We start from the raw sequence: 14194 nt of genomic DNA on the forward strand, positions 1-14194 counted from the left end.
GGTGCTGTTGGTTAATGTGCTAGACTGCAAAGCCAGTTTGAACCACAAGGTTGGAGTTCAAGTTCACCAGCCACTCTTTGGAATCCCTGTACAGGGTCACTATGGGTTGGAATCAACTCAGCCACACTTAACAACAATAATGCTATAATATTCCCAAAGTTCTAAACAATCTATCCTGTGAGCAAAAAAACTAAAGTGAATAATCAAATATAATATCATTACCTTATTGTTGCTTGTTGTTGTTAAGTGCCCTCTAGTTGATTCTGACTCATAATGACCCTGTTTAGGGTTTCTAAGGAGCAGCTGGAGAGTTTAAACCACCAACTTTGTGGTTAGTGGCCCAGTGCTTGTCCTAGTGGTTGTGTGCCATGGAGTCGGTTCCAACTCATAGTGACCCTGTATAAGGTTTCCAAGACTGTAAATCTTTATGGGAGCTAAAAGTTTCATCTTTCTCCCACGGAACAGCTGGTAGTTTTGAACTGCTAACTTTAAGGTTAGTAGCCTGACACGTAACCACTACGCTACCAGAGCTCCTTAGTGCTTATCTTATAACACCACAATATTTGTTTGTTTGGCAGTCATTTTATCTTTCAAACTCTTTAACCAAGAAATCAATGTGCCCCTTGAATATGTACTTCCCACAAACAGGAAAACATTGCAAAAGTAAAAATCTTTCATTTCATTAAAAAAAAAATACTTTTAAGTAAAAAGAGTACCATATTTCCTTGTCTTGTTGCCATATGTGATTCTTATTATTTCAATAACTACTTTTAATTTTTCAAGTGATAATGAAAGTGAAGCTGCTTTGCTACTTTTTAAAATTCCTTTCCTATCAGAAAGCACGGGAGCCATCCAAACTTAAGGACACACAGTCTTAGCCTTTAAATCGTGTACCCTGAAATGTTTTCTGAGACAATATAATCAACACCATTCATTTGATATAAGGGGAAATTGAAATCTAGAGAAAACAATTGTTTGTAAATTGCTCATTCATGTAATAAATATCTCATCAGCTGATCTGTACTGAACAAAGTGGTAAATGTTGGTCATGCAAAGTAAGGAGGAAATAATTCCCATCTTTTTAATTGTTCAGTGACTAAAATAAAGATATGTAATTACTAAAAATTCAATCTCATAATTATTTATGGAAGATAAATTCACTATCTAACCATTTCCTGAAGAGGTTGGTCAGTGATTATTTGAGACAAAAGCTTTTTTTAATTGACTGGATCAGAACCCATATGTCTTCCTGCTAGTACATTGCTTTTCTTGTAACATGTAGAAAACACCATGAAACATTGAGATATGAAAAAGAGAAATCAGAGTATATCTTCAGAAAGATAACATATAAAAGTACTATATAGCAAATTCAAGATGAGAGACAAAATGTGAAAACTAACACCATAAAGTGTTTATAAGAATAAATTGGGATGAATCTATAAATGTTTTTAATGATCAACTATTAGAGTCCAGTTGTAGTGTTGTAGGATAAGAACTAGACAACAAGGTCATTTGAACCACAAAATTGACAGCTCAAACTTACCAGCTGCTTCTCGGAAACTCTATACAGGGTCACAGGGTTGCTATGAGTCGGAACCAACTCAATGCACTTAATCAACAGAAACAACATAAATATGACACCTAAAGTTTAATCAACAAAAGACAAAATAGATAAATGAGACCTCATAAATATTAAATACTTTTGTTCATCAAAAGACTGTATCAAAAAAGTGAAAACATATCCTAGAGATTGGAAGACGTTGTTGGGAACTGTATCTTGGTAAGAGTTTAATAAAAACATTATTTCAAGATCTATCATGAAGTACAACACTATTAGTGATACGGTGATATCTATATGTTTATAAGAAAGATAAGTTAATATGACCATTCCAATTTAAGTACAAACCACTATTGCCAATGTTTATAGAGCATGAAGATTTTTACTAAACTTCTGAAATCTGAAATTGATCAAACATGCAATGAAGATACAGTGTTAACAAATGGTGAATGGAATGTGAAAGTTGGAAACAAAAAAGTAAGATCAGTGGTTGCAAAACAGGGCCTTGGCGAGAGAAGCAACTGCCAGAGATAGCATGATAGTTGGACCTGACTCGATAGCACTTAACACCAATAAGAACAATCAAAATCAGATTAGCTAAATTGTAGAAAACAATGATGGGGAAGCTTAAGTTCTTCAGTCAAAACCAGGTTAGACGCAGACTGCAAAACCAAAAGTCAATTGCTCATCTGCAAGCTCAAGTTGAAGTTGAAGAAAATTAAAACAAGTACTGGAGAGCTAAAGTATGACCCTCAGTATAAGCGACCTGAATTTAGAGACCACCTTAAGAATAAACATGATGCATTGAAAACTAATGACCAAAGATCAGATAAATTGTTGGATGACACCAAGGACATCATATATGAGGAAAGTGAAAGGTCACTTAAAAAACAAGAAAGAAAGAAAAAGCTAGACTGAATGTCAAAAAAGACTGAACATTACTATTGGCATAGAGTTAGTTAAAGTGAAAAGAAGAAATAATAAACTAAAAGAGCTGAACAGAAATTTTCAAAGGGTAGATTAGAAGACAAAATAAAGTATTATAATGAAGTCTGCAAACACCTGGAGTTAGAAAATGAAAAAGGATGTTTAACATTTCCCAAACTGAAAGAACTGAAGAGAAAATTCAAGCCTTAAGTTGTAAAATGTTAGACAATACAGGAAGCATGAAAAGAGGATGAAAGGAATACACAATCACTTGCCAAAAAGAATTGGTCAAAGGTCAGCCTTTTCAGGAGGTAGTACATGATCATGAGCTGATGGTGCAGAAGGCAGAAATCCAAGTAACCCTGAAGGCATTAGTGAAAAACAAGACTCCAGGTGTGATAGAATGCTAATTGAGATGTTTTTAGAAAATGATACAATGCTGGGGACACTCACTTCTATGCCAAGAAATTTCAAAAACTATATGGCCAACTGACTGGAAGAGATGCTTATTTTGCATGGTAGAAATTCTAGCCTTCCTGCTCATGTAAAGATTGACAGCCTTGTGAGTCTTGTTAATTGTTGTTAGTCAGAATTGACTTAGTGGCAGTGGGCTTATTTCTTTGTTTTTTTTCAGATGCCTAGAGATAGTAATTTGAACAGAAATAGGATACTACAGGATTTAAAATCAGGAAAGGTGTGCACAAGAGTTATATCCTTTCACCATATTTATTCACTCTGCATGCTCAACAAATAGTCCTATAAACTAGACTATATGTAAAAGAACATGGCAACAGGATTGGAGGAAATCTTATAACAGCCTGTGATGTTCAGATGATACAACCTTGCTTACTGAAAGCCTACAGGAATTGAAACACTACTGATGAAGATCAAAGACTACGTCTTCAGTATAGATTATAGCTCAACATAAAATAACAGTCCTCACAAATGGATCAATGGGTACCATCATCATAAATGGAGAAAACATTGAAGTTGCCGAAGTTTTTTTTTTACTTGGATTCATAATCAATGTCAATAGAATAGTTGAGAAATGAAACAACTTATTGAATTGGGCATATATGCTACAAAAGACTTCTTTAAATGTTGAAAAATAAAGACTTTACTTTGAAGAAGAAGACCTGACCCAAGCCATTATGTTTTCCATTGCCTCATATGCATATGAAAGCTGGATAATACATAGGAAGGTTGAAGAAGAATTGATGCTTTAGCAAAGACTGTTAAAGATATCATGGATTGTCTTAAGAATGAACAAGCCTGTCTTGGAAGAAATACACCAGAATACTCCTTAGAAGCAAGGATGGCAAGACTCTTTCTCACATATTTTGGATATGTTATCAGTTGCTTGATCAAGCAAAGTGTCAACAAAAAAGGTAAGCGTCCTCAATGAGATATATTCACACAGAGACTGCAATAGTGAGCTCAAATTTAGCAATGATTCCAAGACCCGGACAGGATTGGGCAAAGTTGATGGCCCCTAATAACAGCGACAACACTTGCAGAAAGAAAAGGACAATTATTTGTATTCCTCACAGATGATGGTGTCCCCTTATTCTTGTCTGACAAACTCAAGTGTCTTCTTACAACAAACAGTTTTGTGCATCTGCCCATACCCATTGTTATTGTTGTTTAGTGCCATCGAGTTGATTCCAAGTCATAACAACCCTGTATAGGGTTTCCAAGGAGCAACTGGTGAGTTTGAACTGCTGATCTTGTGTTTCAAACTGACCTTGTGGCCCAGTGCTTTATCCCACAATGCCACACCAGGACTCTGTCCATATCCATGCTAGACACCAAATAGAAAATATAAGAGAAAGACATAAACAAAGAGCATTATCATTTTCAGATCTGTTATTATAAGAAAGAGATGACAAAAGTGTTTCATTTTTTTAAATTAAATTATACTTTTAGATTACTATTCATCATTGTGAGCCCTGGTATTTTGCTGTGGGATAAGCACTGGACTGATAATTGCAAGGCCAGCAGTTCAAACCCAGCAGCCACTATAGGAAACTATACAGAACTGACCTGACAGCACACAGCAACAGTTTGGAATTAATAGAAAATATATATATTTTTTTAAGTGTAACTTGTTTTTGATATTTAGTTTATCTATGATTAAAATACAAAAATATCTTGCTGGTCCAGATTATATTATAGAATTTCTTTGTTGCCATGCAGAATACTGTGAGATGAACATATTAATACTTGCCTTAATCATATCAACAGAAATGTCACTAGCTTCAGTTGAGATGATATATATGATACCATCTCAATTACACATTTCAGAAAGCATATGGATATCTAAGAAATATAGAATGCTGTTAAAGAATTTAGATTTCAACTCTGCACATAGTTAGAATGAAATTGATGTCAATACATTGATCATTAAAACCTCTTAGCTAATTACCAAATGTCAGAAGGTACAAAGTGTGACCCTAACTGTGTATCACATAACTTCCTAAACTTCAGTACTTTCAGTGTAAAGCACACTGACTGAATAATGTGCTCTTTTATTATTTTAGCAGGTTCACGGTATTATGATTCTATTTCATTAGTATGTTACAGCTATGTTCTGTTTGTCTTATTGTGTCATTAAGAATGTCTGTTGCAAGTAAAAGACAACATGACCATAGTGCCTTGAACAAATAAGTATTATTTCTGCATTATAAGAAATTGTGTGATAGGTGATTCCTAGGTCACACATCTCTCTGATTCCCTTGACCTTTCACTCATTGTCACATACAATTTGCTGGAAGGTCAACCATTATGTCCATATTGAAGACAGGCATAATATTGGAGTTATTTCAATTTCTTTTGTTAAAAAATAAAGATCCCCCCCAAAGAATTCCACCTTTCACATTCTTTTCTGATTCTTTGACCATAATTTTGGTTATGCATTGCTACCTGAAATAGAATATGATAGGGTATACTTGACTGAGTAGATTTCTAAGGAAACTCAAGATCCTATTAGGAAGCAAGGAGTAGGGGTTGGGTATTAGGTATGTAAATCACAGTATGCCACATCCCTCAACTTAACAGTTTGCTAGTCATTGATTTATTTATTCAATTATGCTTATTACTAGTTAACTTCTAATATAATTACATGAACTGCTCATATGGTATTTTGGAGAGTCTCTTAAAACTTCCCAATCAGAATGGAATGCCTTTGCTGTGACAGTATATGCTTACATATCTATTGCCCAATTTAATTACAAGTGTACTTTGGAATCAGGTAGCATTAAGGACATTTGTATTTTCACGGCTAATAAAGTTGGAAACTAGTTTTTTGTTGTTTGTTGCTATCATGGAAGCTCTGACTTGTTCTTTAGAAGCAAGAATGGTGAGATTTTGTCTCTTACACTTCAGATACATCATCAGGAGGTACCAGTCCACTGGTAAAGTGGAAAATCAGCAAAAAACGAGGGAGACCCACAACGTGATGGATTGGCAGTGGGCTTAAGCATAACAAAAATTGTGAGGAAGGCACAGGCAGTGTTTTGTTCTGTTGTGCATACAGTTGCTATGAATTGGAACCAACTTGATATCACCCAACAACAACGTCTCTGATTCATGGTGACATGAACCTTATGTATAAGATGTTGCCCAGTCTTGTGCCATCCTCAAAAGAGTTACTCTATAGGAAACTAATGCATATTTATTATATTCTACACATATATACGCACATGAGACAGCTTCAAAAAAGAATTGGTGGAAATATGGAATTAAAAGATAATGGGCTTTTTTCATGAACTTTGTTGATGCCTACTCATTACATATATGTTGTATACATGTCTATTGTTTTACTGCAATCATCTCTAAGCATATTATTTAGTAATAATAGGTAAAATTTAGTTATTAGTTTGAGTCACATTCTTTATTTCTAGATCTCATGACTGTTGCTGTCAGTAATCCCAGCAAACTGTGTTGTAGTTAACAAGTGACTATGTATGTGGTGGTGCCTGGTACCATTACCAATAGTTCTGATCAGGGACACAGTACAAGGTCCTGATTCAAAAGGAGGAAAAATGTAGAACAAACCCAACTTTATACAAAGACCAAACTTGCTGGACTAACAGAGACTAGAGGCACCTGGTAACATCAGCCTAAAATGCCCTTTTAGCCTAGAACTGAATCTATTCCTAGAAGTCAGCTTTCAGCCAAATGATAAATCGGACTAGTAAAAAAAATAACACTCAGGAGGAATGCATGCCTGTAGCAACCAACTAAACCTGACCAAATGTTCAACATTTTACAAAATCTTTATGAGAAGGCATGGAGATGCAGGAAACTGGATGGATGGAAATGAGGCAAGCAAGGTGGAAATGGGGATTATAATCAGTGTCACAGAACAATCTGTGTGTAAATTGTTGAACAGGAATCTAATATGATGTGTGATCTCTCACCTCAAACACATTAGAATATAAATATATTTTTTAAAAAAGTATCTCTTAAAAACTTTCACATAGTAAAGCCATTTATATTAGCAAAAAAGTGACTGGGTATTTAGTAAATGCTTGTATACTAAATGTTCTAAGAACCATAAAAGTTTCAAATAAAATATTAATAAATTTTTAAGAAAACAATGTAACAAAGAACATTGTTGCATATAATAATTTAATCTATTTAAAAGCCGGAGTGGCCTCTTGTAAATTTAAAATTATTAAAAGATGTGTTAAATTAAAACCAGAAGTTAAATGCAGATTTTGTTTATGTGCTTTATATCATTCTCCCCTGAGATACTATGACATGAAATAAGAGCAAAAATTTCTGATTTAAGGACAATGTTAAAAAATGTATAATCCTATCCCCTGTTTACTTAGGGTAGTAGAATGTATTTGAAGAAAACTCAATGTGCCACCAAAAAAATGTTATTCAGTATAATGTGAAATCATCCTAAAGAAATAATTCTATGTGGAAATTAGAAAGTAGTTAAGTCTAGATGTGGTGTTGTAGGATCAACACTTGACTGTAAATCATAAGGTCAGCATTTCAAACCCACCAACTGTTCCTCAGAATCCTATACAAGGTCTCTGTGACCCAAAACTGCTTAGACTTAACAGAGTCCTTGTGTGGCACTGAGGGATAAGGCATGGGACCACAAGGTCAGTTTGAACCACAAGGTTGGCAGGTCAAATTCACCAGCTGCTCCTTGGGAACCCTGTATAGGGGTTCACTATGAGTTAGAACTGGAGTCAGAAATCCGAAAGGGAAGAACACACTCAGCATTTCTCAAGCTGGGGAAACTGAAGAAAAAAATTCAAGCCTTGACTTTCATTATTGAAGGATTATCTGGGCAAATTATTGAATGATGCAGAAAGCATCAAAAGAAGATGCTTTTGCATCTTTGATACAGAGTCACTGTATCAAAAGGAAATGGTTGATGTTCAACCATTTCAAGAGGTAGCATGTGATCAAGAGCCAATGGTACTGAAGGAGGAAGTCCAAGCTACATTGAAGGAATAGGCAAAGAACAAGACACCGGAATTGATGGAATAAAAATTGAAGTCTTTCAAGAAGGTGAGGCGGCACTGAAAGTACTCACTCATCTCTGCCAAGAAATTTGGAAGGCAACTATCTGGCCAACTGATTGGAAGCGATCCATATTTTTGCCTGTTCCAAAGACAAGTGACCCAACGGAATGGGGAAATCAGCAGACAATATCTTTGATAACCTATACGAGCAAAATTTTACTAAAGGTAATACAGAAATGACTACAAGCATACATTGACAGAGAACTTCCAGAGGTTCAAGCCAGATTCAGGATAGGATGTGGAATGAGGGATACCATTGCTTATGTCCGATGGATCTTGGCTGAAAGCAGACAATACCAGAAAGATGTTTACCTGTACTTTATTGACTACACAAAGGCTTTCGATTGTGGACAACATTGCAAAGTATGAATATTCCAGAACACTTAATTGTGCTCATGAGGAATCTGTACATTGACCAAGACGCACATATTCAAACCGAACATAGAAACACTGAATGTTTTAAAATTAAGAAAGGTGTGTGACAGGGTTGTATTCTTTCACCATACTTATTCAACCTGTATGCTGAGCAAATAATCTAAGAAGCTGAGTTATATGAAGAAAAACATGGCATCAGGATTGGAGGAAGACTCATGAGAAACCTGTGATATGCAGATGAGACAGCCTTGCTTGCTGGAAAGTGAAGAGGACTTAAAATATTTACTGATGAATATCAAAGAGCACAGCCTTCGGTATGGATTGCATCTCAATGTAAAGAAAACAGAAATCCTCACAACTAGACTAATGAATAACGTACAAGGAGAAAAGATTGAAGTTGTCAAAAATTCCATTTTGCTTGTATCCATCATTAGCAGTGATAATGGCAAAGTAGCAGCATCAGTGGGCTCAAGCGTAGCAACGATTGTGAGGCTGGCCCAGGACCCACAGTATTTCGTTCTGTTGTACATAGGATCTCTATGAGCCAGTACCTATTGGATGGCACTTAACAACAACAACAACATGAGTTGGAACTTACTCTACATCATTTAACAATGACAAGTCTAGATAACTATTGTTATTGTTTAAACAATTCACATTGATCTCTTGACAGTATATTTACTTTGTTTCAAGACACTTCGATATGTAGGTATATTATTATGGATATAACATGCATTATGTTCATAAATACATTAGTGATGATTATAAAGGTCATCTGAAGGACTGATATGTAGGTGCTTTTAGCCATCAAATGGCAATATAGTATTTAAACCATTGTCTAATATGCAGTTACAGAAAGCAGAAGTTAGAAAACGTAGAATTATGTAAGATTCTTCAATTAGTAACAATTCACAACTGCCTCAATTTAAAGGAAAATTGTTCTGTTTTTCAAATATAAATGAGAAAATACATTTAAGTTGTTATTTTAGGCCTTTGCTATGGAAGGTAAAGTGTAACTCTTGCAAGGAAGGAAAAAATCATAGCTTAATAGAATTGTGTATCAATTGTCTTAAAATATAGATAAACCCACAATTGAGGAGAAAGGGTTGTACACACATTGAGCAATTAGTAATATATGCTAGTATGCAGATTGCATCATGTTTGAAATAACAGTGACTATATGGTGACATGGTTTTGCTTTATTTCCTCCACAAATAATTCAGTGCCAAGTAAAGCTGTGAAAACACAAGCTGGGAATTTTATCATATGCTAGTGCCAAAATAATCTAAATCTTGTAGTAGTTTTTTTTTTTTTTTTTTTTCCTTTAACATTTGGTGCAAATTCAAATGTATATGTGAAATAGCTATACTTGGCCATGTTATTTGCTTCTATAATTCTGTAAGGAAAACATGGATTTCTTTTTTTCATAATGAGTACATGTTCTAATGCTCTGAGATCTGTTTCATGTATTTTCAAAATATGTCTTCCAAACTATGACAGAATTTTAAAAGAACCATTTTGTTTCTAGCTTGTCGACCAGGTTTCTACAAGGCTTCAGCTGGTAACACGAAGTGTACTAAGTGCCCACCTCACAGTTCTACACATGAAGATGGTTCAATGAACTGCAGGTGTGAGAATAATTACTTCCGAGCAGACAAAGATCCTCCATCCATGGCTTGTACCCGTGAGTAGTTTTGCTGCAACCCATGCTTTCATGTTGGTTTTGTTTTGATTTTTCTTGTTATTGTCCTTTTTTTTTTTCTTCTTTTTTTTTTTTAAAGCATTTGGCCCATTTCCTTCCTGTATCCATGTGCATATTGAAAGCTTTTTCTGCTTTAGTCTCCATGCTTGCTTCACCACAAATGCAACATTTCTCACACAAAATGAATTTGTTTTTTTAAAGCAAATTGTTGTTTCCTGCAACAATACACCTAGAAAGAAGTAAAAAATACTGTATCTTGTTTTTAACCTTGTATTACATTTGACAGGATAAGAGAAGTTCTAGCATGGGATTTATGTTTTTGCATTTCTATTCCCTGTTGCTGTATATTGGTCATAGGTTATAGAGAAAAAGGACTAAGATTTATAAAACTAATACTGAAGTTTTCATAACTATTCACAAGGGCATCAAATTCAGTGGTAAAGTCCTTTGTGGGATTTTATTAATGCATCCTCAACTTTGACTCCAAACTCCCCCATCTATATCTTGGGGTGGAAAGTATTCTTGAATTCATGTGCCTATAATCTCATGGGCCCTCTAAGGACAAATTAAGAGTAGATAATAAAGACAAGATGGTTACCTTTTTCAATACCATTGTAAATTATCTACTTCCCCTTGTAGTAGAAAATAGAAGTGAGGCTCATTAATCTTTGTTGAACTACTTTGCAGGACCTCCATCTGCACCAAGAAATGTTATCTCTAATATAAACGAAACCTCGGTTATCCTGGACTGGAGTTGGCCCCTAGACACAGGAGGCCGGAAAGATGTTACCTTCAACATCATATGTAAAAAATGTGGGTGGAATGTAAAACAGTGTGAGCCATGCAGCCCAAATGTCCGCTTCCTCCCTCGACAGTTTGGACTCACCAACTCCACTGTGACAGTGACAGACCTCCTTGCACACACTAACTACACCTTTGAGATTGATGCCATTAACGGGGTATCAGATCTGAGCTCACCTCCAAGACAGTTTGCTGCAGTCAGCATCACAACTAACCAAGCAGGTGAGTACACTCTGATTACTTCGTGCTCCTGACATAGCAAAGTCCACTAATGGCTTTGATAGAGATAGTGGAAACAAGAGAATAAATATTTGAAAGAGCACAAAGATTTTCTTTTCTATAATTTTTGGATAGTTATGGTACATTAAAGAATTCACTTTAATTATTCATATGAGAATAAACCATGTTTGCCAGGTGGCTTTTTAACTAGACTAGTTCGTTGCTTACTAATTTGGAATCCTTAATGTGCTGGGAGCTATGTGTCAGCAGTAATGAGACTCCATGGAATATTTTCATTTTTCTAAGAACTTAAGAGATATTGAATCTTAGCTTTGAAAGATTTATATAGGATATTTAAAACTAAGGATATCTTTCTTTTAGTTATAACTATATCAAATTTTTTGATATAGTTATTCAGTTATTTTACAAACATAAGAATTTTAACTGACAGTTGTAAATCCCTAATTAATTAAACTTAAGAAAACCAATATTTTTAATAAATGTAATTTTATTTTTAAATTTCAAAATTTGAAATTTATGGAGAAGCGTAATGAAAGATGTCTAGATAACAGTTGGCATTCTGGTCTTAAAAGTTCCTGATTGGAATTGTTAGGTTATTTCACCAACTTTATTTTTTACTGGTAATTTTTTCCCAATTGAAAAACAAAAATTCCTACATGGGCAGATTGAAAATAAAGCCCCTTGAATATAGAATGGAAAATGTAAGTACTTCTCACCTTTCTTCATATTACATCTATACATTTTCTTCTTCTTCACTTTTAATAAATCTTGTTCTTTCAATTCTCTCTATAAAGTCCTCAATGTGTTTTTTAATAATTTTTTCCAGTGATCTTTTTTTTCTTCAAATAATATGCTGTCTAAAATTACTTATGGGATTTTAGTTGTAGTCCTTCACTACCTCAAAAACAAACAAACAAAAAAAAAGTGGAAGGGAGAGTTACAATGAATATTTCCAAATGATATGCCTTTGAGATATAACAATTATTCTTCAATACTAATAGCAATGATGAATGAATGATAAGTAGTTTTATTTTGTAATACTATAATGCTTGTACAAAATTAAGCTGATAGATATCTAGTGTGCATATTTTTTTCCTACAGGGTATGATAATTATGAATATATCCTAAGTAATTAACATCAGAGGTACTATTGCATTAATTTTAATAAACAAATAGAATTTGGAGCTAAAAATGGGGGAAAAGAAGAGACAAGATGACATATTGACAATGTCTTTTCTAAAAATTGTTGTTAGTGCCTTTGAGTCAGTTCCAACGTATAGCTACACTGTGTAGGGTTTCTGAGGAGCAGCTGGTGAGCTTGAATCACCGACCTTGCAGTTCAAATGGTTTTGCAGTCTAGTGCATTATCCCACAGCGCCACACACATATCTAAACATAGAGATTACCATATCAGTTCCCAAGTGAGTTCACCCCTGAGCAGAAAGTAGGGATTGAGTGGCAACAAGGTTTCTGATCTGCATTTGGCTTGTTTTATGGAACTCCGACTCTGTAGTGGGAATTACATTTTGTACAATATGGTGGAGGGAAAGGAGCTATGATTTAATTATCCCATTAGTCAGAAGAGAAATCAAATAACCAGCCATAAAACACACAAACTTTCATGTTTCTATCACTGACTGGCTCAAGAAAGCTAATTTATCCAAGCACACGGTCTATAAATACCTTGCTGTTGATGTTGTTAGTTGCCAACAAGTCATTTCCAGCCCATAAGACTCCACCTAATAAGCATAAAACACTGCCTGATACTGAGCTATCCTCATAATTACTGGTATATGTGAGACCATGTTTGCAACTACTGTTGTCAATCCATCTTAATGAAGGTCTTCCTCTTGTTCGTTGACCCACCACTTTACCAAGCATCATGTCCTTCTCTAGGATCTGGTCCTTGCTGATAGTATGTCCAAAGTATATGAGATAAAGTCTCACCATCCTCTATTTTAAGGTGCATTCCAAAATACATTTGTTCATTCTTCTGATAGTCTTATATATACTCAGTATTCTTCACCAACACCATAGTTCATATACGTCAAATCTTCTTTTGTCTTCCTTATTCATTTTCCAGTTTTTGCCTGCCTATGGTGTGGCATGGCAGGATAATTAACTGGACTGCAAGGTCAGTTTGAACCACAAGGTTAGCTGTTCAAACCAACCAGTAGCTCCTTGGAAACTCTATACAGGGTCGCTATGGGTTGGCACCGACTCAATGGCACTTGACAACAACAAATGAGACTATCGAAAATACCATGACTTGGGTCAGGCACACCTTAGTCCTCCAAGTGACATTTTTCCCTTTAATACTTTAAAGAGGTCTTTTTCAGCAGAATTGTCCAGTATGGAAAATACATGACTTGTAAATGAAGTATGCTGAATCACTATTTAAATCTTGCTTACTGAATCTGCAATTTCTTCTGCTTAGAACTAGATGCCAAACCAACCATAATACGCTTTTGCGTTGATACAGTTAATGATAATGATATTTACACTTTGTAACTAATGATTTTTAAAAATTGAAACTTAGGTATATTTAACTGTCTTCTGTGAGGGAGAAAAATGAGTAATGCTACTGCTATGTAGCTCACAATTAATTGATTTTCATATTCAGTGAACACAGGAATTTTATGAAATTAAAATGATGTGGCAAATGGCTTTCCCAAATTCTGCATTTCAAGCTGATTTATACTACCTTGTTTTAAACAGGAGCATCAATCTGTGTTATAATTATCTCTTAAGTCAAACAAGCACATATAAAAACAAACAAAAGCTCCTCATATTCTTATCTTATCATCCTCCTCTGGCTTTCTGACAATGCATTTCTCAGGAAACTAATAGTTTCACATATATACAGTGAATGAATCTAGGTAAAGTGGCAACTGAGAGCAAGCCTAGACAGTAAAAAATAAATGGGGCTGATGCTTTAGCCCTCTCAGTTACAAATCACAGGGTAAGACAGAGATTCAGCTAGGATGGTATCAGTTACTCTGCCCCACCCCTCTCCCATTAAGCAAAAAAAAAAAAAAAAAA

At 34.9% G+C, this 14194-nt stretch overlaps 1 protein-coding gene across 1 annotated transcript in view; it reads left to right on the forward strand.

The window, feature by feature from the left end:
* Window positions 1-14194, forward strand: part of EPHA3 (EPH receptor A3) — a 542876-nt gene that overhangs the window by 331102 nt on the left and 197580 nt on the right. The window contains exons 4-5 of the mRNA XM_006864655.1: window positions 9938-10093; window positions 10799-11134. Coding sequence (XP_006864717.1) covers window positions 9938-10093; window positions 10799-11134 — 492 coding nt within the window. The remainder of the gene's footprint in view (window positions 1-9937; window positions 10094-10798; window positions 11135-14194) is intronic.

The sequence above is a fragment of the Chrysochloris asiatica genome, unplaced genomic scaffold, assembly GCF_000296735.1.
Source record: "Chrysochloris asiatica unplaced genomic scaffold, ChrAsi1.0 scaffold00068, whole genome shotgun sequence".
NCBI classification, from domain to species: Eukaryota; Metazoa; Chordata; class Mammalia; order Afrosoricida; family Chrysochloridae; genus Chrysochloris; species Chrysochloris asiatica.